We start from the raw sequence: 26,280 nt of genomic DNA, 5'->3' as shown, positions 1-26,280 counted from the left end.
GGTTCTTGGACAGTAAAAGGCATGTGACTGCAGAGTTTTAAACCTTTATGTTAAAACGTGAGTTCATACTACCTTATACCAACATCTCTCCCCCCATTTATTCAGCCTGTTCAAATCTCGTGTACTCTTATTCCAATACATTTGTTTGCACCCCGTGCAGAAGCCACTGAAATGTGTGAGGTCGATGAAAGCGCACAATTCAACTTGTGTGTTCACCAGCTGTCCATTTAAATCCATTAACTACTCACAGATAAATGTAAGTCCGTTTAATTTATATGGAGTTTTTCCTCTGTGTAGTTCAATGATGGACAAAAGACAACCAAGTACAATTTTTTTTTTTTAATAAAGATAAAATTACAAAAAAGGTAAAATCAGCTCAGGAAAGGCAAATTACTTTAATAGATCAGTTTAGACATTTAACATAATAACTCACATCCATTTTTAAATACTATTACATAAAGCATGGTGAAGAAAGGAATTTCTGCCTCATAATTAGAAAACTCACAATACAACTTGCCAAAAACCAGAACAAAGCCGTTTGAAAATAAATACGGTCCATGCCAAATAGTACAAAATGAAGTCAGCAGTCTCTCTTGATACGAAAACTTTTCTTCTTTTAGGTCTTCTCCGACTCTAGTATTATGTTCTGCAATTGATGAGAGGCTAACTTTTGTTCAAGGATTGCTGAGCTGTTCTGATTTTGCTCTGTATAAAGGCAAAAATTAAATTGTTATGTTGTTCCATCTTTTCAATTAGCTGGTTTAGAAATGCAATTTTGAATTACTACTGTCATTAGTCTAAAAAATTAGTATTATGAGGAATTGAAAGTGATCTCTACAGAAATCAATACTTTATAATATTTTAAATTAATAAACATTTTTCAAAAAGGTGACATTCATTATTAATTAATTAGGGTTTACCCTTTGGCATCTGTCTTTTCACCACTGCTGTCCTTGGATTTATCCTCCTCCTTCACATCTGAAAAATAACAAGATTCTAAGCATACCAAGATATGCAAAAAAAAACCTTAAAAGACTTCAGAAGAGAAAAGCATGACCAAGTTACATTTTTTTTTTTTTTTGCACATACTCCTAGCCAGAGGGAACTAGCTTGTAAAAGAAGTGACTGGTTACATATTAACATACATTGTTAAACGCATCCATCCAAAGAAGTGGTCTGGGCACAATGCCAAGTGATTCAAAGTACCTCAGGGCAAGCCTCTCTTGACTGGCCATAATGATGGTATGCAGTGAGACCTGGATATCCCCCCAGCGCCATGCAGTAGTCTTGTAGCCCTAGGATGTACTCTGTTCTTGGAAAAGTCAGGAGTCCTTGGAATTACACTATCCCCAGAACAATATCCAGCTTCTGTTTCAGAGAATACTAGTTGGCTCAACCCACAAAAAATCCAAACAGGAACAAACTCTCTAACATATTTAAAGCAAGAACACTTTTTTATCCTTATTTTCATTACGCTATACAAATCCCTGGCTCTAAGATTTCAAGCTTGTGGGGAACCAACAATAACCCTTGGCTGAAAATACTATTCTAGTGTGAATAGCTGTATCTTGAAACAGATTAATTTAAAATAGATGCTTTAAACATGATGGAAAAAATAAATCACCATCTCAACAGCTGATTAACTATTAACAGAAAACACATCTTTTATCCTCGCAGAACTGACATTTGCATTTCTAAAATATAGATGAAATCACACCAGAGTCCTACCTGCTTTTTTGTCCTCCGTCTCTTTTTTATCTTCCTCTATCCTGGCTTTCTTTGCTCCTTTCTTATGATCTGCAACATTTCGTCGTCCACCTTCCCCTTCATCTTCAGAATCTGAAAATTCTTCGTCACAGGCTATGCGTTTATCAGATGCTCGAACTAGGATTTAGATTTATGAAATTAATTGAGCATAAAGTGAACTACAATAGGCCTAATAAAAAAGAACTATCAAATTAAGAATGAGTAAAAATATACTATGATCATTTAATGCTGATGAACTAATTTACGGATAAAAACATTGTCTTTTCAAGATACTCTGGGACTCTTCACAACAACTTCCAAAAATAGCTTTACAGAGACACAGGGGGAGGAGAGGGAGTATTTTAACATTTATCAAATTAATTTCAAATACTGGAAACTAAATCACAGGAGAAAACATGGTTTCAACAGTTCAGAAAATGGACAGTGCACCAATAAGAGGTTATAGATTACTCCAAATCACCATCAAAAAAGGTTAAATGTAGCAGGAAACTCTTAGCTATAGCTGAAGAACAACTCATTGTTCATACAAAGGCTAACAGTAATAAATTGAAGGGCAGTGTTGCAAGTACAGAAAACTCCTCTGTCACAACAAAAAAACAACACAAAACCAAGCAAACAAAATTTTTTTGAAAACACAGTATCTCACTTCACATCAGTGGGGAACATTATTTTTTGTGAATAGCAAAACACAGAAGCTAAATCCTGTATTCCTTTAGTTAACAATTTATCTGAGACTTCTGAAGTATCTATTTCAGATTTGAAATAGCCACTGTTTTGTAAGATGCAAAAAACCACATTCTTTCAGCACTTCTTTAAACCCCTTTAACAGGTTCAGATTTGTGCAGAGATTCCACCTTAAGAACAGCAAAACTGGCTGATCAGTCGCAATTTTTTTTTTTTACTCGGGAAACAAAACTGCCAGTCTCCCAATCCTGCACTACTAGGACTAAGGTTCTGAACAATTAAATCTAAAAAGACTCTACTTAGACATGCTCTATCATGAAAAGATATTTCTTACTAGAAATGCGTTTGTCTGGATCTTCTCCATCTTCATCTCCACTATCTTCATGAACAGCATCTTCAGGAATGGCCTGCATCTGTACACCAGGTGCATGCGGTAACATGCGCAAGTTTTCAAATAAGCGTTGCCTGCAAGTAACAGATAAGGGAAGTTATTACTAAACAGAAGTAGCATTTCCTTAGATTTTGTACTTAATTCTGGAAACTCTGCATTAAAAGTTAACCTGCTTTGGAGTCACTGTTCCATTGTCAAAAAAAAAAAAAAAAAAAAAAAAATGCCAAGTTCAGAAGTATTTTCAGAAGTATTTCCATCCCTGACAGATCATTAGTATCCACAGCGTACTTTAACATCATTTTCTTTGAACTTTTAAAATACTTATTTCAATCAACTTCAATCTTTAATTCCCCACAGGGTCAGCACAAGTACTACCCACTTCAGCGGAACCAAGTGACAGTATTACTCTGTTTATAATAAGCTAGAGTATTAAGTAGGATAATAAAATATGCTCTAGTTTCTTAGAAAGCAAGCCAGACACAAAGCATGAAGACTTCCACACTGTGTGTGGCAATGACTTCAGGGTCAAAAGCGATCCGTCTGGGTAGGATCCCTCACTGGCTGCTTCAGGGAGAACAGAGAGAGTTCCCTCCTGCCTGAACAATGGACTCCCATCTGAAGCATCCACGCAGAAAGAAGGATACTGGAGTTCTCTTGGGACTTAAAACCATCATTCCAAAGAAGTCCAAGCAGAGAGAAAGGTGTGCCAAGCATCAAATATTAGCACTTGTAACAACTATCTCAGTATCCTTCTGCCCAATTTGAAGAGCTGGCAACTGCTGTTTTTTTGGAATCCTTACAGTCTCTATCTCTGTTCAAATCACATGAACTGCCACACCACTTTTGCCAATCCAGGGAGTCCCCTAAAAGTTAGGTGTCTGAAAGCATACAACTGAAGGAGGATTCTCTGAAATGATGGGTCATTGCTCTTCTTGGGGGTGCTAGTACGAGGATGCGAGACTGTCAACAGAACACACACAATCTGTGCCCAGGGATGTGTTAAAAGAGCAAGCAAGTTTTGCAGCCTGCTCATACCATGAAAGCTCAACAATACTCCATATACAGCAAGCAGCCTGGCAGATCACCAGCTGGAGCACTATTACTACAGAGAAATTATGTAGAGTTACATCCATGAAAAATAGGTGGGTTTTTTCCCCCCCTTGCACATTATTAAAAACTAAAACCCATTCACTGGATTGTGATTTATATATTTGTGTTATGAACATCAATCACAGTCTGTATACCAACCACGTCAAAAATTAGTATTTTAACCGCTTAGGTGTATTTTGCTATTTGACAGTTTTACAGGTTACAGCAGTACTGGCATATACTTATACAACTAGTTTCACATCTTTATTCAGCTATTTTTGGTAACCAAAAGAATTCCTGTGCACTGTTAACAGCTTGTTAAAACTCCAGGCAGGGGTGGGGGTTTATTCTTTTAAACCCAGAGCAGGGACAAGCCTCAGTAAGCAAGAAGTACTTCAGGCTAACCAATTATCTCTTATCAGTTGAGTAAAGAATTGATTGTACGTATGCATTACTCCAGCCCTGAAGTAAAATATTTGTTTACAATCAAACCTTCATGATGTGAGGAGGAAGAAATTAAGCATCTGAAGTGGCACAGGCTAAAAAAACATACCCACTATAGCTTGGCAACAAGCAGTTCTCAAACATTGTGGATTTGTCAAACCACAGTCACTCAATTGCCTGCATACATATCACTATCTTCCCACAATTTTGGACGTTGGAGCTTACATGCGACTTCTTATTTTCACAGCTGACAGCTACAAAGAATGACAATCTCGGTTTGTGTTTAGACACAGAGCTGAGAATTAGAAATCCCAATCATCACAGCATACCAGCTTCTTTCCTGACGGGATAAACTTTCTACAAAATTAGAATGGGAAGCCAAGTGAAACAGTCATCTCTTCAGTTGCTGGAAAAAGTGAAAATCCAAGCTGGGCCTTAAATTCTTGTATTTATAGTCATAGGACTTCATAAGCATACATACTGTTGTAGGAACAGACTTTTTAAAAGTACCTCTTCTGACAGAAGCAAAAAGTCTATCAAATGCATTCAGTACTTATTTTTAGTGTGTAACAAAGAAAGATGTGCAGTTTTCAAAACTGCCTCCTAACAAAACTCTGGAGAAACATGATCCATGTGACCTACTTGATAGATAAGGTAATCAGTACTTACTTGATCTTCTCCATGTATTCTGGTGTATTCTGATTAGTCATATTCGAAGGACTAATATGAAGCTTGAAGTCTGGTCCAAAATACTCAAAGTAGTCATTGTATGGCAACTCTATAAACAAAACATAAAAGACAACTTTGTGACCCAAAAAAAGACTTTAAACATTTTAAATACAACAGTAGTTTTGACAGGATTTTAGTTAGAGAACTATCAAACCTGAAGCTTTCTGGTAAGCAGTAATACTTAAGTACTGTATGAACCATTCAGTGTTTTTCTTCTAAATTATTCAATAGATGAACTTAAATTTGTTGGCAAAATGCAAAGAGCAAGAGACAGTTCTACTGTAATCATGTTAGAACATATATTCGGAACAACAAATGTGGTAAAATAACCGAAAACTCCACTTCCACAGAAAAGAGAAGATCAACTGATGATTTATTATAGCTGTTTTCAAAGTTAGGCCAGCTTGAAAGGTTTAAGTGAGCCATTCAAAATATTCCTTCAGTAAAACATATAATACATATCACTAGGCTGAAGATCAGCTAGTTCAATATCCACAGTAATCACTGTACAGTGGTTCAGTGGTTCAGTGATGGCCATGTCTGTCCATTCTCCCCCTTCCTCTGCTTTTTGTATTTTCAAAAATAATGGTCCCCCGACTGAAACATCTAAGCCCCAAAATGAAGTCAATGAAGACTTCATACGCAGGAAAACAGTAGTAAACAGTAGTATTTTATATTGAATATGACTGTATCTTCCCAGATAGAGTAACAGAAATGTAAAAAACGTAGAACCCTTAAGAAATAAGACATTGAAATGCAGTTCTAATTGAACACTTTGTTTTGTTTCTTTATTTATGATTTTTACAGAATGTGAGATCTCGTTAGGTGGATAGAAAGGAGACAGGAGGATTAACTTGCTATTGCAACATCTAGAAAAGCACTGTTCTTTTTCAGAATAGATTAAAGATGACAGGGACCCACAAAGTTCAGAGGAATGATAGAAAAAAGAATCAAAAAAACCTTGATATATATCCATTGAACGGGACATGCTAATGGGAAAAAAAAGTCCGAAGATAAGGAAATACTACTGTCTCTTCAAAAGCTTTGGCTGATAAAGAATATATATTAACACACAAGATGGAAAAGATACATCTTGAAAGGTACTGTCCAAATATTCTTTTCTCACTGACAGCAGTATTCCACTGAAGTCAGACAGAAACACTATGAATCCAGCAAGACATACATGAATAGCAAAAGGTTATCAGCAAAAGTTGCAGTCCAATGTGAAAACTGCCAATGACTGATGTGCAAAACCAAACTAAATATCAATTTTATGAAAAGGCATTCCAAAAACATGTCCAGAAGTATAATTAGCCAGAAGTAAAGGGAGTGAAGGATCTTTGGGGATCTTCCTTAGAGAAATTACTTCACTATTCAACTATTCGAAAGAAGTCTACTATTTACTTTTTTTTAATTTTACATTTTAAGATAGCTCATGTAGTCAAAATCGAGTCAAACGGAACAGTAGACGTCAATATACCTTGAGTTCCTTTTAAGTAAGGGATACAATGAAGAAAAAGTTAGTTTTACTATGTGAAATGTACACTTGCATACTCATTAGTTTCTTGTGAATACCACGTCCGTGGTGCCCAACTTATACATGTCTATGCTGTTACAATCAAAATGCAGTATATATATTCTATCATACTGATGCCAGTCATATTAAAAAGTTACAAGTAAGGTTCCTTAAGTTTTACATGTTTTGAATTTTCCAAAAACGATCCAATCATTTAAAGCATTTGCTAAGGCAAGAAAAAAAAAAAAGCCCCAAACACTTAAGTTTTAGTGCATAAGCTACTGAAAATTTATTGGCTAAATCCTAACAATAGCTTTCTACGCAGTTTATTCTCAACTGATGCATTACAGTTAGCTACAGAAATATTTGCTGTCTGTTCACTTAAACCCTCCCATGATTATTTCTTAATAAAATATTAATTTGGGTATTAATATTTACCATTAGGAATTTCACAATCTAAGGCAACAGCAGTTTCATACGTCCAGCATCGAGCAACATTACGAATAGTATATCCTCCTCCTCCTAACATCAGCAACGGCAAGTTAAAAGTCTTTACAACTTCCACACATTTAGCATGACCTGTCAAACACAAAAAGAATTGACAATATATACAAAATATCTATTAAACAGAAAAATATATAATGAACTATTTAATCAGACATATGCAGTCACACTTATCAAGTGAGAACTGAATTGATTCAAGTAAAACAGAACTGTCTCCCCCAAAAGCTAAACACAACCTCACAAGAAATAAAGATCTACAGATAAGAAACGTACAAAATACATCGAACATTATCCACCCGTCTTCAGAGACTTTGCATGATGGTCTATTGCTGCTGTTCTGAAATGCTCTTAGAATGCTTAGTGTTTTGTCTTTTCATAACTGATGCCAAAACACAGTGACAAATCTAGGGACAATTTCTCAGTCAAATGCAAAGGGGGAAGAAGGGAATAAAGTAAATCAGTACTTGGTCCTTTCTACTTCTAAATTTGAACCTGTATTAAAGGTTGCTAAGTCTTGCTTACAGAGTGAACTGGTGCCAAGACAGTACACACTCCAGGGAGATACAGCATACTGAAAGGCATCTGTAGGAGGCAGCAGCTCTCTTGGTTTCCAAGATATGTAAGGTGGAAAAAAATCTGAGCTGTATAGGCAACTGAAGTAGCTTTGCCACCTGGTGCAAATCAAGAAAAGAACCCTGAAACACTGCAGACCCAACAGATACTATACTGCATTTTGTTGCCTACAAAACTCTAATTGCCTCATTAAGAAAACAAAAAACCAAGAAAACCCAGAAAATTAATGATTCAAACAGGCTGGATTCAAGGCTTAGCAGAAGTTCAACATACATTTAACATTTTGTCACTTAAATAAATAATATTAATAAAAATAACCTAATAAAATATAATAACACTTGCTTCACTGACATCTCATCTCAAATTTGAGAATCACACTTTTGGGTAGAAATGCGAGTGATACTAAAATAAATTAATTCTATAAAAGTTAATGAAAATGAATGTTAACATCAGGCTCAGTATAACAAACACCAATATAAATTTAACAATGAAGTAAGCATTCTTATTTCAGTAATACCTATTTTACGCCCAACAAGGTGTTTGATGTTTAGTATCTGTAGTCGTACTAAGTGAACCACTAGTTTTGTTATTTGCCCATCTTAGTAAGTGTTGCAGTAGGACAACTGTTGTCGTCCTGCCATTCCAGAACATCACTTTAAAGCTACAGAAAGCCTGTGCATAGAAGAAAGGGAATCACTTGAGTGGCTAGGAAGAACATGGAAAACCAAGCTTCTTAACTTTTTTAGATGGACAGAAAGAAAGAGGCAACTTCTGGGTTTCTTTTGGCCATCCCTGTATAGCAAAGAAAGAGGTGATTAATCATAGTAATGAACAAAATCTTTGTGACTCCAGTCCTCATCATGCAAGTGTCTTGAAAAATAGTATGAAGGATAGAACTTTCTATTAAATAAAAAGTTACAGACAAACACACGCTTTTCTGCTTACCTTTAACAGTAAGATTAAAGCATCCCAGCCTGTCACCAGACAGTGAATCTGCTCCACACTGTAATACCACTGCACTGGGCTGGTACATCTCCATTACTTTGGATATAATCTATAATCAACATAAAACAGCAAGTTGTTAATTCACATTATTAAAATAAATCCACAAAATGAAACTGGTATCTTCCCAGAGAGCTAAAAAAAAAAAAAAAAAAAAAAAGTACTCACTGGTTTGAATATCTGACCATACGATTCATCATCTATGCCATCCCTCATTGGAAAGTTGACAGCATAGTACTTGCCTTTTCCAGCACCAATGTCCTATGAGCAAAGATGACAAATGCTTTATTACAAACATAGAAGCACATGAAGGTATCATGCAAAAAAGTCTACACAAGTCTGATGCACTATTTTGTATATTCATGTCTGCACAGGGAAAAGAGGCAAAGTACCTTACTCGATTCTCATTCTCCCATAAAATCATTTTGGAGTGTACAAATTGTATATTAAGACTAAACTTGCAGTAAGTACACTTGCTTTTTTAATTCAAAGATTTAAGACAAAAAGAGAAAACATAACTGATCATTTTAGTGTGGTAAAAATACTTAAGCAAAACCAAGCAGAAAAACTGAGAAGGAAGGCAATATGCAGAGTTTTGGTGCTGTACAGAAGATTTGGATTCAAGAGGGTTTTGAAAAGCATATTCCTTGCTCTAAACACATGCCAAAGAACTAGCTCCAGTAAAAGGGAGAGAAGAAAATCAAACAGAGGGCACTTACAGGTGCCCTTGAAGAAACTAAGACTTTTTAAACAAAAAAAGGACTTGCAGATGACTTAGTTCCATCAGGTGACAAGGCAGGAACTGCAGTAGTCTATCTTACCAGCTTTCATGGACAACATATGCATTAAAAGAAAGAAACTCTTTGTAAAAAAAAAAAAAAAAAAAAAAAAAAAAAATCAATGAAGAAACCCTGAATCCATCCACTTCTGTTTTGATGATCAGCTCAAAACCTAAAGACCCCTGCTTGCTACACATTCCCATTTCTCCCCTTTAGTTCATCACCAAGACAGACAGAAACTGATCCAGTTTACAAAGCAGTTCTCTCTCACTAGTAAAGGTACAGTGGGGAAGACAGTAAGAATTAACCCATTCAGTTTGGCTGCAGACTATTATCACACAGCAGCTCTGCAAAAAGAGCACACTTCAGGTCCAACATCCTTGAAAAACTGCAAGTCACCAGTAGGATGGCCCAGCAATACAAACCCTAAACTTCAACACTGGCTATTGAAATAGCCATGGACTTCTTCCTCTTCCTGAACAAAGCCTCCTTAGCAGTGAATGCACCAGCAATATGTCACTTCCAGTAACTATCTTTTGGGGGCTGGGGGAAGTGGTGCGTGTGACACAGACACGAATGGCCAATGCAGCATAGGCACAATGTTAATGGCTGACTGTCTTTTTTCCTCTTATTCCAGCACATTATTAACATTTCGTAGTATTGCACAATTAGTGACACTGAAGACCCCTGCTGAACTCAACTCTGGCTGATTTGGAGCACAACAGTTATCCAGAATCTCCCAAAGTGAATCACCCAGGCTTTCAGATGCTGATTTTTATGAGGTGATAGTGCCTTGCTCTCCAGATTAAAGAGGAAAAAAAAAAAAAAAGCAAGCATTAAATCAATCTCATCCTAAAACATAGCAAAGCCAAATTGTTCACACAATTTCCCACTAAAGAAGCTAATTGCTTTCCAGCCTGAGCTACTCAAGTGGAGTTTTTTTTAACTGATACTTGCATTGACTATAAGCACTAAAGAAACAATATAGCATTCTGGTAGTTGCCCATTCATCAACGGATCAAATTTCCTCACAGAACCTGGGCCTCTACATGCACTACCGTCTCAACTGACCTATCTACGTATATATAAAACAAGATTAATGCTATCATCTAAGATGTGTAGAAAGTCAAATAACTCACTAAGGACACTGGAAGTTCAGACTGCACAATACCTTCAGCAGAAAATGGATGAATGCAGCTGAACTAGACAACCTCTGAGATTCAGCTACATTGATAAGAGCTGCAATCACAAAATCATCAGCTGATGCATGATTTGTTCCCGTATCAAATAAGCGTAACCTGATCAGCAAACTAGACCAACTAACTAAAAAATTACAGAAACAAACTTGAATGGAGCCCACTGACAAAAACAAAGATAAGATTTGACTATTAAAGTTGATGTACGTATCCAGCAACGGCAGATCAAGTTATGGAGAAGCAAGCAGCACAACACTGGTCTCCAGAAGGAACACTGACTTTTCAGAGAATTAGTTCTCCCTTTAGTTCAATTAGCTTTGCAAGCTCTGCAGATAGGAAAAAGTTAATGTGTTTTTTTTTTTCCTATGGGGGACATAATAATTGCAATAAAGCTTGCTAAATTCTGTATGCAGACAATACTCATTTCAAAATACTAGCTAGCAGCACAGAATAAAAGTTACCATGCCTGAGGTACTGTTTGTCACTGACTCTGTGCTAAAAAAAATCCCAATAACATACAATATTCTTGTATTTATTTCAACTGTGTATCTTTAAATTCTTTGTCCTGGGTGTGGCGAGGTGAAGAATCCATAAACTTCTCTGTCAACGGGAAGTGCTGTTTCTGAAAAGCCAAGATATCTAACCCTTCAAAAAAAAAAAAAAATCTAGCCAAATTCAGCAACAACAGCTTGTCTTTATAAACATCCTGGTCTGAGCTGCTTTTTGTTCGAAGCACCACTACCACCTTGTGGCCAGTCAAGTTAAACCACATGGATAAAAACAATGCCTAATCTGATTTCTACCTAAATCAATTTAGAATGCAGTTTAACCAAATCTAACAACCATAATAACATTCAGCTCCAACAACCACACTGAAATGAACGCTTAGCACCCCACTGATTTAAAGCTTAACTTTCATTTACTCCTGTGTCCTCTGGGTATCATCAGCACGCAGGGGAGCACACATTCCAGGAATATTAGCAGAAACACAAATATCTGCATCTCTTGAATCAATTTAAAGATAGTAGGAACACAGTGAATTCTTTCCCAACACTGCATTTTTATAGGTCAACTTCTTATAAGCATTTAAATTTTTTTTTTAAAAATTACCGACTGTGTGTACAAACTCATGTACAAAGTTGCTAATACCAGAGGAGTGACTTATCCCTGGAGTGCCTCTGAGAAAAAGAGGTTTAATGTAAGAGTTTGAAGCCAGGAACAGATTAATCCTAATGCTTGAAATATTCTCTCAAGTTGTGAAGTGGAACTATTTCCTGTTTTAATGGTCTAACATGAGGAATGACTAACTTACTCAAAATTAATATGAAGGGCCAGGAAAATTGGTTTCCATCCTTAGCTTTGCCAGAGATTCTACAACAGCTTAAATGATAATTCTTCACAGGCCAATGCTCCCTCCCTCAAGCTAGCTATAAGGCTTAGTACACAACTGTCTCTGGGGCATGCTGAATTTCTTCAGCAGTGAGCATCATGAGAACTCGAAACACACTTCATGACATAAGAAATATTCTAAAACTGAGCCAACTGTATTACCAGGCAAATAGGACACAGCAAATTCAAGCTGCAACTGAAGCTTTGTGACTATTAAAGCTCTGGCATACAGTTATTCTGTGATTTGAAATAAGTTTTGAAGCCACGTGATCTCCAAACAGCTACTTTTTGCTGTGTTTGCAGAATTAAAATGTACAGATAATCATTATAAATATACCACATTGTCTTCCTGAAGACATTTCCAAAAATCTGAGCGAATTAAACCAATTACATATTTGAACTAAAATTTGAGACAATTTATCCAGAAGTGAAGGTGTTGATTTTGTGTAGAAGTGAATAATTTACTTCCCCACCATCCTGGGTTGTTTTTCCTAAGGTTCTTCAACAAATGTATTGCTCTAGACTAACATATTTTCTGAAAACTTACTGCTGTATATTATTAATGGATATAGTTATTGTAACCTAATACTAAAACAGTATCTACACGGAAAAGATTAAGAGGGAATTTATGACCTAATGAAATTTCATGTTTAACCTTACCCTAAGGTCCCCTGTGCCCGGAAAATATTCACCATACTTATGGAATGATACTGTCATGACACGATCTGTGGTATAAAATGCTTCTTCAACACCATCACCATGATGGATATCAATATCAATATACAACACTCTTTGGTGATACCTAGAAAGAAAACGATGTATGAGAAATCATCATTATCTGTTATGTTCATAATATACTGATACCTAACAAGGAAAATCCTAATAAAAAAACCAACCAAACATGAAAGACCAAGATTATGATAATTTTGATGATTTTAGATGAAAAGACTATGTGCTCTTAGAATTCTCAGTACAGTTTGGATAATAATAAAAATAAGTTTATCTTAATCAAAACAAGTAATTTAAGTAATGTATTTAGTATTTACACCAAGTTGTCTCACTCCATAGAAGCTATACCTTATGTTTCTGTTCACACCACTTTCTGTTATTCACATCTGCTGAAATCGCTCCTTTCACAGGGCATTTCTTTCTGCCTTCTCAGTAATTACCAGCACAGTCTGCACTAAAACATCACTTAGTGCACACTTCAAACAGCATCGTGCCACAAGCAGGATTAACCCATGTTCCATAAGCCCACAAAAAAATAAATTTAAATACTTCTTTTCTATCTACTTTTCTTCTTCACCTCTGCAACTTGTCAAAATAGGCACATTCTTATTTCCAAGTGTATCACACTTATTATTAGCATGAATTTATTACACTACTGCTTTGTATTTCCTTAAACACTGCAACTTTAAGATCAGTTTATTTGAGATTGATAAAGAAATCAGTTGTTTGAAGCCTCAGAACATTGGAAACAACAGTAGGTAACCCTTAAATTCTATTTTGTTCAGTAAAGAACAAAGTCTATCAACACTAGAAGATGCATTTTAATCAGGCTTTGCACAGTGCTACAGAATGTGAGTCTGAGTAGCCATAACTTCAGGTGGGCTAAGATTTTCCACTTAACAAGACACTGAACAGGATGGTTTCCTACGGTTACATAACACACAATTATTTGAAAGTTTCCTTCCCTCACATGCACGTTCAGCCAAAAAAATTCAAGACTCGACCACAGAAAATCGTATCGCTTTTCTTAGACTGCAGAGACAGAACCTGAATACGTGCTGTACCTTAAAATTAATGTCTTAATACGTTAATATTAACTATTTGCTAGTGCCTTTATAAACTTTTTCCATCTTTAAAAGACTTCCAGATTACAGCTGCTTCCCCCATTCCTCACCAGCAGACTCAGCTGCTCCATTCGCAAGAGTCAAATACCTAGAATATTTTTTGTAAAAAATGAGATTTATGTGTTATTAGAAGGGATACAGTCCCCTGAAGCAGTACAAGTAACACTCGGGATTTGAAATTTTAGTGAAGCATAACTGCTTGAAGTTAATTATACGATCACTTTTTCATTACTGCTCTCATTTTTTATTTTGTAGTCACAGCAGCACAGCTGTTATTTCATCATTTATTCATAACAGCCACATTAATTCCTGTAACAATCCAAGGAAGCTCAGTGCACGATCTTCCCTGAATATTCCTGTTTGGTTTAGTAACAACTCAAATGGTAGGAAACACGCAGGCGTATTGAGAAACCAAATGGGTATATGATTGTGAGCATAATGACTGCCCTAAGGGGTCAGGGCAGTGATCCATCTAGCCCAGTATTCTGTTCCCATGAGTGGTAACAGGATATTAACATATACAGAAAGCACGTAAGCCTGTCCATTTTCTGAAGTCTGCTACCCTAGTACTTCCCCAGCAGCTAAAATTACAGCATATGGCATTTTACAGGGTGCATCGTTGCTTGGGGTCTTTAACATCCATTTACAGACCTCTTGTCCATGATAATGTCTAATCTCTTTTTGGAATCTGTTGTTGCCGTCTGCTTCCTTCTGCCTCCTGTAGCAGCAAGTTCCAGAAGTTCACTATCCTCTGTGTAAATAAGTACTTCTAAATACGTGTTTTAAAGCTATCTCACAGAATCATAAAATAGAATCATGAAATAGTTTGGGTCAGAAGGAACCTTTAAAGGTCATCTACTCCAACCCCATCCTGCCATGGGCAGGGACATCTTCAACTAGATCAAGTTGCTCAGAGGCCCGACCAACCTCACCTTGAATGTTTCCAGGGATGCCGCATCTACCACCTCTCTGGGCAACCTGTTCCAGTGTTTCACCACCCTCACTGTAAAAAATTCCTTCTTTCTAGGGTAAATCTTCACTCAAGCTACTACCCCTTGTCCTATTGCAACAGGCCCTGCTAAAAAGTTTGTCCCCATCTTTCCTGTGAGCTCTCTTTCAATACTGAAAGGCCGCAATAAGGTCTCCCCAGAGCCTTCTCTTCTCCAGGCTGAGTGTGCTAATTAGTTATCTTTTCAGCTTGCCTGTATTTTAGTTTCAACTTCTTGCTGAAACCAAACCAGGCATAGCTTGGAGTTTTCTTAATTGAAACTGTATGAGTTCAACATGGGCTATGAAAACTCACTGAGATAATTACAATTCACATTTTCAAACATTTAAATACTTGAATTTGACACTTTCCATAATTTTATCTTGTTTCCATCATAAACTTACTTCAGTAACTCAAGGATGGCAAGCACAATATCATTGACATAACAGAAACCAGACGCCTCTGATTTCTTGGCATGATGAAGTCCTCCAGCCCAATTAACAGCCATGTCTGTTTGTTGTCTGTTCAATTTTACCGCCCCAGCTGTAAAAAAGACACACACAAAACCAAAAGGAAATGCAGTCAGAAACTTCTAAAGGCCTTTAATTCTATTACATGAAATAGTATTATATTTTTTAAATAAGCTGATCTTAGATCTCATCTCTTACCAGTACTGAGATACAGACTGCCAACTACGAGATATCAAGTAACTGATATTCAGTCATTACTTCATTATAAAAAAAAAAAAACTTATATTTGCTTCAGTTTTAAATATACAATCAAAGTTTTAAGTTGCTGACATAAACATAATAAAGCCACAAAATAGGTCTCCTATACTACTTACCAACAGAGCCTCCAGTTGACAGCTGACAAAACTCAAACAGGCCATCAAATACAGGACAATCTTCTCCAACATTAACTGTGTAAGAAATGTATTACTTTTCAAAAACACCATTCCAACAGAATTGTTATACACACGGATAACACTTACAGATGCAATACATAGTATATTCAGCATTTTAACTACTTTCCCTCTCCCCTCCAGCCACATTTTTGTCAGGCTAAATTTAAAACAGTGAAAACAATATAAAGTCTATAAAAACCAGTATAAACAATATAACAAAAACCCAATATAAACTCAAAGATGACTCCAAACTATCTTTTTTTTTGTTTGTTTCCACAGGAAACTTTGTCTCCTCATTAACAAGAAGTTAGAGCATTTTTACTTTTGAAGAAGTGCTGGTTAACATAGGTCATGGTAAGAAATGCGCAATTACTTGGAAAAATAATGTGCTGAGAATAAGGCATCATAAAGAGGTTACAATACTGCCTTTTTAATTGATATAATAGCTGTCAAACTGCATTCCTAACAGTACTTTGAGCCTATCCCTATAATCAAAGAAATAAATTAACAGAAAGGGTGAGCAGTGACTAATGTACAATTTTTACTATCTCCCTCCAACAGGAACGAGCAACTCCTCTTCTTGACTTAAACACATTTTCACGCAGATTTTTATTTCTCTACTCTTCTAAAAGCTATTCTTTTTCAGAAAGATTTTTTCATCAGAACAGATTTTAAGACACTTTTGTAAACAGCTCACAACCTAAGTTTAATCTGTGCATTAAGCCTACAGAAAGTATTACTTCACATCTAGAATACACCCTGTGAAAGGAGAGGCAAAAGTCATTCCATAAGCTTAAAGAACATTTTTGCTAAGATGTCTGCTTTTAATAGGAAAAGCCCCCAAATTAGTCTAGCTAAAGGCAGCCACATGTTTCTCTTGTCACAGTATTTCTCTGACCCCTACACACCATTAAGTCACGTTTATACCTGTGTATTGGTGAATTTATCTTTAAACAATGCTAACCATCAAAGCACATACACACAGAGATTTAGTAGCCAAATGTTGACACTTACATCTTTGCATTTGCTTGCTGTACTCGGACATATTGTCAGGCCGTATTGATCGCAGAAATTTGATGTATTCATCACTGTGGTACTTGGTCATTTCCTCAGCAGTAGCTTTGTGGGGTCGCTGATAACAAGAACCATTTATAGAAATGATCAGTGCTCTGTAAAATCAGCTAACAATTGGCTAAAACAGACAACTCGAAAGAAATCTAATCTACTTTGAAAGCAGAAGAGTGAGACTGATAGTAGTGCTGCTTTACAGAAAGCAAGGGCACAACTTGATTAATTATTTGTGCAGTTATCCCAACATCACCCCAACACCCCACACCCCCAATCATAAAAATACCAGCAAAAAGTCTCTACTGGGGCTATACCTTGCTTTTTCCAGTCATGGACAACAATCTGCAGTCCTCACCACTTAAAAAATACTGCTTCATTTTTAAGTAAGAGAGCTATGAATATATTATTTAAGTATTTTTTATTTCCACTTCTCTCCGTTTATTCGTGTGAAAATACTTGAAGCCCTTTAAAAATAACTTTAAATGCTTCAGTGAACACTCTATTGCTTATACTCACGTAAATTTCCATTTTTCTGTATAAGCCATAATTTAGCAGCAAGTTGTGGGTCATTCGGATCCGATGAGGTTTCATTGGATGACCTTGTCCATAGTAATAGTTTCCGATATCACCTGTCAATATTACACAAATGAATAGCTATTCATATTACAAAACAACTTTTTATTTCTACTTAAAAGAATCATTCCCAGAAAAAAGCAGGTATGATGACTCAAAAAAAAAAACCAACCAAACAAAACCCCACAAACGATTAAAGGGACTAGTGTCTATTTCAAAAAGGCTATGAGGAAAACAAACTGCCCATAAAAGGTTGTAAGTCAGAAGCAGAGGGTACAAAGGAGGCCAAACCTAACACCTTTACTACAAACAGACAGTAGTGGGGGAGCAAAGATGCCTACAATAAGTGGTTTCAAATCAAGAGTGAAGAAAATAGTGGGCAGGAACTGAATAATAGAGTAATGGAAAACAAAACTGGAATTAGAGGTGAGCAGAAACCACTGATGACATAACCATATTATACCACAACAGAGGCTGTCCATTTTGCAGGAGCTGATTTTAAGATACCATTCTCAGCCTACCCTTAGCTACTAACCCTGGCAGTTACATTCCAAAAGTTTGCTTCACATCCATTGCTGCAACCACATGCACAAACATTCCCCAGCCACCTGCTGCTAGGGATCCACAGTAGTTTAACAGAACCTTGTAATCTAATTGGAGAGTAACCAGACAAACGATTAAGATAATAAATTTGACACTCACTTCCAAGAAAAGAATGGCTGCTATTATGGGCTAGTTAAGCTTTCTCCCCAGCTCAGGTACTGTTAGAACATACACACCTCCACTCTGAACACTGACATTCCCAAGACACAAACCATTTCAAATAGAACTAGCAGTCCATATGTTTCTGGAAACAGACAAGCCTAAAAGGTATGTCCAGTTGTCAATGGCTTTCAGCTGGAGAATTCCATAACAATTCTTCGTAATAGCGCCTCTTTTCTTTTTGACCATTTTTTCCCGGTAGGATTAGTCAACTTCTTGAAATTTTCACTTTTCTTTCACATCCTCCAACATGCTCTGCCTTGTCCATTTGGAACAAAAGAAATACTATTTTTAAAACATACTATTTCACAAATGTTGGTAGTCAGAGGAAAGAAGCAGCATCACTACGAAACAGCTTCAGTTTCACCTCTTCAACATGAGCTCCAGCTCAGGAAGACAGGACAATGTCAGCTTGCAGTAGCATCACCAACTACCAAGAAAAGCAAGCATTGCAGTAAGATTCTAAGTTTCAAAGCATTCTAAAATCCAGCTTTCAAAGGGACAAGGAGATTAAGAACACTGAAGATAATAGATATAACCTCGTGTAACGTAATATGAGGTTATCTAAAAAAACAATTGCTTAACACCTAGCTCTTAGCCATCCCACAACAATGAAAATATCAAGTTTTAGCATTAAGTTCAGAACTTTGAAGAACCTGGACCTACTCCTAACTTAGGCATTCAAGTGGAAGATTAGCACTTCTTGTCAGTTACTCGGACCTTGCAGATACTTATTGTAAGCTTGCACTTTTGGTCACATGCAGGTCAAGAGCAAAAGGTATTGAGAGTATACCCACACCCCTTCCCCTCAGCAAAAACATTTCTTTCCAAGCATTTTACAAAACACCACCTTACAAAGTTGGTGTTTAGGAAATATCATCTCTCTCTGAAACTAATGACTGGAACATGGAAGTCCATCATTTACCAGCCCCGCTTTATTTTGTGAAGTTACTGTTAAGCCCCAGATTTATAAAGCTTCAAGCTAGTAAGAGTTTAAAATTTTGAAATTTTTATGACAATAGTAACTTTCAATAACATGATGCTTCTGATGAAACTTCATTCCAAATGCATTTGTGGCTTAAAGAATGTGTATGTATTTCATACCTTTTGATTTTTTCAATTTTGGTCATTTCAATTTTAACTACTCCAGCTTGTACAGTCATTACCACTGACATTTTACTCAGAATGACGATGGATAAGGAAGCAGACAATTAAGAATGATTTTTCTATCTTACTGAAAATGTAAGATCTGTTATTCTCCCTCATTTAAAAAGAAAAACAAACAACAAGCATCCCAAATATACTTGCAACATATCCTTGATATATTGCAATTAATCAACTAGACAGATTAAAAATTAAGCATATTCTACATACCATACAGTGCAGTGTACACTTAAAAAAAAATAAACCAATAAATTAAGCATACCTTTTAACTTTTACTTTATTTTTTAACAGAAAGGAAAACTTTTAAAAGAATTGACAAGTCAGCAAATTTAATGGGAGATTATTTAATCAAACAGAAGATCCGTGGGTGACTATCTGGCAGAAGCATATTGATCCATCCATATTGGAGGTCAGCAGTAATGACTTAACAATAGATATCAGTATAATACACTTTAGCAACAGGCAATACCACTTACATCTTTCAGGTCTCAGCATCACAAACAAAAAAGGGGTTTGGCATTAGTCTCATAAAAAAAAAAAAAAAAACAGTCAAACATATGGACAAAACACTCATTAAGTTTCAAGGGACTGTTACAATGCGTTTGTTGGCAGAGGTGAGGGAAGGAAAAGTCTGCAAGAGGCTCCTCTTTCTTCATAAGCACCTTGATTTCCAGCCAACATCACATCACAAAAGGGACACATCTTGGAGACATCACCCTGTTGTGAAGGCAAAGGTATCAAAAGTCTCTCCTCCTTTACCCAGAGAAGGAGAAGGTGCCCCTCCTGGTGCAAACACTTCATCCACCGACCCCGAAACCTCTTCTCCGTATATCACAGTCTTACTGGAGTACTTTGGGAAGAAAAGCAAGGTGTACCAAGAGCTAGCGTGTGCAGGGATGGGACACCTCCCCCACTGATGGAGCTCAAAAGCACTTAGTGCCAGACTAACTCTGACTACAGATATATATATACAAAAAGTGGTACAGCGAGGCCAAGTGCACAAGACTAGTATTGCAGGCAGTATGAGTACTTGATCCTAAACTTGTCAGTACAAAGGTAAAAATCATACAGAAGTGTTATGAGCATATTTTTAATCATTCACCAGTGTGAGTGCACATGGAAAGTGCAAAAGAAAAGAACATAACTGAAAGAGGAAGCAGAGGGAAAAAATGCAAAGTAGTATATGCAGAAAGTTGGCAAATCTATTAATCTTTCACAGCAAGGCTTCAAAGACTGAAATTTACTGTTTTATACCAGTAAAAGTATTAGCTAAATGGCTCGCACTGAGAAGTAACAATGCGATCTCTGAAAAGTTGAGTCCTTAACTAAAATGAGACGAATCAAGTGTCAGTTTAATGCTAGCACAAGTTTACCGCCCTGCACTGTTCAACACAGAATGCAAAATGTGATACCAACAAATGACCAGAAGATGTACCTGAAAATTAAGCTGTTACATACACTGTCACTTTCTAGATTCAAATATATTTAAAAAAAAAAAAAAAAAAAAACACAAAACATCTCAAATCATACAAGTTACTTGCCTAAATTCTGAAGAGAGCTATCAAACAAAAATAAACCCATAGGATTCCTTTGATGGAACATAAGTTTTAGACACTCACTTCTCTACTCGAGGCTTCAGCAAGGTCTACAGATATTAAATATTCTAATACATAGAAAAATACAAGAGGCTATGTGCCCTAAAGGAACTCCAATTAGGTCTGACAAACACACAACCGACTAACATAAGCTGCTATGTCCCTTAGTCTCTCTAGTTACTAAGATATACAGAAAAAGAACACCTTTAAATTAACCCATTACAAAACAATCTTAATAGCCTGAACAAAGAGGCAAGATATGACCTTTACTTATCATTTTTGATACTTTCTAACTTGTAAGTTGCATTACTTTGTAACTTTGACACAGATAAATTGTTATGTACACTGACCACATCTGCTTATTTTACATATGGTTACCATGAAAACACGAGATATTTCAGAACTGCACTAAGTCCAGAAACCTAAGTGCTACAATAGAAACCACACGAAAAAAAAAATCTTAATAGCGGTAGTTACATTTGGATTGACTTCTGCAATACTAATGGGTGAACTCATGTAAAGATTAATCTAGAAAAAGATCATCAATGCCCAATCAGTCTAACAAACAGCTATTCAAACAGGCCTAGAATTATTGCACTGGCATCTCAAGGGTTGGGGATTTTGTTCTGGTTTTTAAAATTAAGCAGACAGCGGCAGACTAGCAAAGTTCTGACTTTCGAGCCCTGAGCAGAGTTTGCACACCACTGCTGTGTTTGGAAGCCACTGTGCAAAGCATTGATGAGTATCCCTGAAACACTCTTCAGTTAAAGCTTACATCTGCAGAGAAGATGAACTTAAACTATAAGCACTAATGCACTTAAACAATATCTGAATATAACAGCATGCTGCCGTATTAAAACAGGTTTAGTCCTGCCTTTATGGGTGGAACCAAGCACATTCTGATGCAGATCTCTGAAATTTTTCATGAAGGTAGAGCCTTTTGAACACTCACATTAAATTATGCACAAGCTGCAATCTATACAATGCTGCTAGCACACTGGCATGGAATAAATACTTACAAACTGTAGCCATGTGAGCTGCTGCGCGATTCTCTAGAACTGTGCTTTGCTGTACAGGAACACAAAGTTGGAAAGACCATCTGGGTCCTGTCCTCATTGCTACAGGCAACTGTATAACGCATACCTGTTTTGGAAGAGACTATTGAACTACCTGAGCCATATGCTGCAAGACTGTGGCAGCGACCTGAAGACACGTGGTAAGAGGCTAAAATAAAAACTACAATATCTTTCCATATCTAGCATGGTTCTATACAGTGTGAAGAACAGACTTTGCTAAGTTATGGCCGTATATATATATATATATTAGGACTAGAAGCAGTGATTAAAAATATTTTAGATATGATGGCTAAAATACCTTAATTTGTGCATTTTTACTTCTTCCCATAGTATACTGGCTCAAATTTAAATAAAATTCCTGATATGAGCATGATTATGAGCAATGCAAATTCTGCAAACTGGATGTGGCTGACAGTCTGCCACAAACAAACTGCAGAAAATGAAATCAAGCTTCTTTTACCCAAAGTTTATTGGTTCCAGGTAGAGTGCAAAGGCTATTAAAACTCTTAATTACCAGAAAACGTTAACAGCAATACATTCCAGGAAAACTTGGTGACAGGCTAATTTAAAAAAGCAACTTTAGATGCCAACCACACCGAGTTTCCCAAAATGCGTGTAGGAATTTATTGCATCTCAAAAGATATGCATATATACTTCTACTACTTATCAACACTTTTTAGTGTATACGTTTAAAGAAACAAAGTGAAAGTCCATGTGAAGGGAAAATTACGACAAAAAATGGTAATTTACTTCAGTTATGACATGCTTGGAGATACACCACTACCTCAGTTGTGCGCTTGAGTTATCTTTGTCTTTTTCGGTTTTGACTTATTTAAGGCTTCAAACACTCCCCTCACTTTGATTGAAGACTTTGCTGATACCACAGTTCCAAGATACTCAGAACTGCCAGACGAACTACAAATTAGCGTTATTTACTACAGAAATATAGAAATATTTACTGCAGGTATTAACTCTAAAATTTCTTCCAATAACTCCATTTCCAAAAGAAGTGTAAAATAACAGTTGGCTTTGGCAATAAAAAAAAATGACTTCAAAAACATTTCAGACCTGTTTATTTCTGCCACAGAGAAAGCATTTTTTTAAAATCTTTTGCAACAGATACTCCTTTCTCTACATTATTGTTAACTGCTATCCTAGTCTGGGCTTTCAAGCAAGGTATGAGCTACAACTGCTTTTAAGTCGCCATTATCCTCCCACCTGAAAACTTCTTCCTTCTTCAGTTTCTCCCTTTTCACTAGAATAGCTTTGGGCTGTTAATGGAGCCTCTGACACTAGCAACGAGTCCAGGGTTCATAGAAAAACTGCAGAGATCGGTATCTAGTAATCTACAGTCACCTGACTTTATTTAAAATAATAATTTAAAAAATTTAAAAAGCATATTGATAAGAATAATCCACGCAAACATTTGCAGACAGAAAGCTTCTAAACTATCACTGCAGTCTTCCTTTCGACAAGGCAAAAAGTAATTCCTCTTCCCAAAGAAAAGTAAGATCCCAGCCTCACCAAAACTATCCCTAACAGGGGCCTCCTTTCCCCTTTAGGCTGAACAAAGAACCAGAGCTAGCAACAAAGAGAAGGGGGCGGCAACCACGACTCTGCCTCCTTTACTGTGGTATATAAAAAAAAAAAAAAAAAAAAAAGACAGGCCCCACAAGATCTGCCATTTCTAAAGAATGGCAGATTTGCTACAGCAGTGGACACCTTTGATATCTCAGCGGCTTTAACCATTCACCTTCGTTTCCAAAACGGTGAGAGTACCAAAGCTCCACAGCAAAACAGCCTCAATATCCCTTTCCTGCCAATTACCAATTCCAGTCTAAAACGCCAACTTAGAAGATCGTTACAATAGGAGGTAATTAAAAAAAAAAATAAAATCAAATTTCTTAACTATACACTCCCAGTAAAAAAAAAATAAAAAAAAAAAACCAAACAAACAAATGTAAACTCAAGAAGAAAACTAGAAGTTCTCGCTGCTGCGGCCCGAGAGAACCGCAAACAAGTTGCTGCAAATATCTGGAACTCAGCAGGGAGCTGTATGTGCTTTTTTTGGTGGGGTTTTGGGGGTTTTGTTTTTTTGTTTTGCTTTTTTTTTTTTTCCGCCGCCACCGACGATGCAGCTCAGCTCTCCGCAGCTCCTCACCGGCCCAGCGTGCGAGCTCCGGGCGGCGGGCCCGCCACCAACTCCGACGCCGCTGTTATTAAACACCCACGCACGCAACTTCGGCGTCGCTGCGGGCGGAGGGGCTCCTGGAACCCAAACCTCCGCTCCGGTGCGTGTTCGGCGGGGCTGAAGGGGGGAGGGGGGTGCCAGAGTCCCCCCTGTCCCCCCGCACCGCCGCAGGGAAGGCAGAGGCCGGGGAAGGCCTCAGCGCGGCCGACCACCGGGTGCCGAAGCTACACATGGCCTGGACTTTTTTCTATTTTTTTAATTTTTTTTTTTTTTCAGGGGAGGAGCCAGACGCGGCAGCGACTCCAACGCCTCTGTGCTTAGCGGATGAAGGGGAGTGCCTCAACTTTTCTTCTTTTTTTTTTTTTGTGTTTTTTTTTTTTCTTTTTTTTTTTGGGGGGGGGGGGGGGGGGTGGGGGGAGGTTGTATGTGCGGGGAAACAATAGACACAGCGCTCGCCGCCGGGCCCATCAAGCAGCTTCCCCCGACCCCCGCACCTCGCCCGGCTCCAACCCCACCACCGCTCCCGCCGCCGCCTCCACTCCTCCCCCACCCCCCTTCCCCAGGGCTCGGGCAGCGGAGGCGCGGGGCCGATGGCGGGAGCCGGGCGAGGCGGCGGGGACACCCCCCAACCCCGGCCGGGGCCGCCATGGAGCCGGGAGGGGAAGTGGGGGGAGCTCGTTCCGCGGGGGAGGGGGCGCCCATAATGGCGGGGGAGGGGGGCAGGCCGTTACAGGGGCTCCCCCCCACTCTCTCACACACACACACACACACACACACACGCGCGCGCGCGCGCGCGCTCCCGCGCCGGCCCCGCTCACCGTCATAATAGTAGCAGACTTTCTTCTTGCCGCCGCCCTGACTGTACGCCATAGGGCCGCCGCGCCGGGGCCAAGCCGGGGCCGGGGGGAGGGAGCGGGAGGCCGAGGCGAGCGCCGAGCCGGCACGGAGGGAGGGAGGGAGGGGGCGGGAGAAGGCGGACGCGGGAGAGCGGGAACTCGCGACGCCGGGCCACGGGCAGAGGGAGCGGGCCCAACCATCGGCAGCGGGGAGGGGGGGGCAAGCCGGACGCGCCTAATCAGCCGCCGCCGGGGGAGGCGAGCCAGAAAAGGAGGCGGAGAGGAGGCGTGCGAGCGATCGCGGGCTCTCGCCTGCCTGTCCCTGCCCTTGGCCCTTCGTCACACACACAGTCAGGGAAGTAGCCAGCGAGGAGTCCTCATAAGCAAATTCTTGGAGGAAGAGCTTTCCTCACCCACCCCTACGCCGCGCAGTGGTACGGTCCGCCGGCGGGCGCCGGGCTGTGTCCCCGCCCCTCAGCGGAGCCCTCTGGCGCATGCGCGGATCCACCGAACCCCTCTATCCCGGCGCGGGCTCGGTACCGCATGGCGGCCGCGGGGTAGGGGCTGTGGCGGGACGGCGAGCGGGAAGATCCTCACTTCATTGGCCGGCCCCCGTGTCCGGGAAACAGCGGGCTCTTCCCCTGCTCAGCGCGGGAATAAGTCACGGCGACTTCCATCAGCCTCCCCCCCGCCCTGGGACCGGTCGGGGTCGCCCCGCCCCTGACCGGGGAGCGCTTCCTGCCGCTGTGGGCCCGGTACCTCAGCCTGGGCCCGTCTGCCCGGGACGGCGGTACGGGGCGGGTGCAGGTGCGGGACATGCTGGTGTGGCGGGGGTGTCGCGTCGCGTAGTGTGTGTCCGCCCTCCCCCCCCCCCCCCCCCCCGGGAGAAGTCACGCAGTCAGCTGTTACAACAAAAGCGGCATCTGTTCGTGTGGGGGCGCTTTTTTTTGTTGTTTGGTTTGGGTTTATTATTTATTTATTCCCCACTACTGGAGTTATGTACGACTATATATTTTTTTCTTTCTTTTGTTAAAGCCCTGAAAGATTATGGAAGAGCTGCCATCTTACCTGGCTTTGGGAAGAGCTTGGCTGCCCGCCTGTTTGCCCACCAGGTCGCCGAGGTGGCCGCAGTCAGGCCACCGGCTGGCACAGGGCTGAGGGTACGGCCGGCGGTACCGTGGGCCCTCTTGACCCTGCTGCTGCTCGG

At 39.0% G+C, this 26,280-nt stretch overlaps 1 protein-coding gene across 1 annotated transcript; it reads right to left on the bottom strand.

The window, feature by feature from the left end:
• Nucleotides 1-324: 324 nt before the first annotated feature.
• HDAC2 (histone deacetylase 2) lies at nt 325-25,243 on the bottom strand. Its single transcript, XM_082481167.1, has 14 exons — nt 25,056-25,243; nt 17,393-17,505; nt 16,823-16,940; nt 15,749-15,823; nt 15,309-15,447; nt 12,724-12,865; nt 8,868-8,960; nt 8,643-8,751; nt 7,059-7,199; nt 5,045-5,153; nt 2,786-2,916; nt 1,729-1,884; nt 921-978; nt 325-705 (listed from the first exon to the last, which is right to left on the bottom strand). Exons 1-14 carry the CDS (start codon nt 25,105-25,107, stop codon nt 675-677), a joined length of 1,467 nt encoding a protein of 488 aa, XP_082337293.1. The 5' UTR covers nt 25,108-25,243; the 3' UTR covers nt 325-674.
• Nucleotides 25,244-26,280: the final 1,037 nt, after the last annotated feature.

Source organism: Vanellus vanellus (genome assembly GCF_965231255.1).
Source record: "Vanellus vanellus genome assembly, chromosome: 3".
Taxonomy (NCBI): Eukaryota; Metazoa; Chordata; class Aves; order Charadriiformes; family Charadriidae; genus Vanellus; species Vanellus vanellus.
Note: the sequence above shows the minus strand (reverse complement) of the source record. Positions and strands in the feature narration are given on the sequence as shown.

What these genes read in the sequence shown, in the direction of transcription:
- HDAC2 (XM_082481167.1), bottom strand. Translation starts at nt 25,107, where the DNA reads ATGGCGTACAGTCAGGGCGGCGGCAAGAAGAAAGTCTGCTACTATTAT. An exon ending in CGGGCACAGGGGACCTTAGG is followed by an intron (nt 8,961 to 12,723) that starts GTAAGGTTAAAC and finishes CTTTGCTCATAG; the next exon opens with GACATTGGTGCTGGAAAAGG. An exon ending in GAAAAGACAGATGCCAAAGG is followed by an intron (nt 706 to 920) that starts GTAAACCCTAAT and finishes GCCTTTATACAG; the next exon opens with AGCAAAATCAGAACAGCTCA.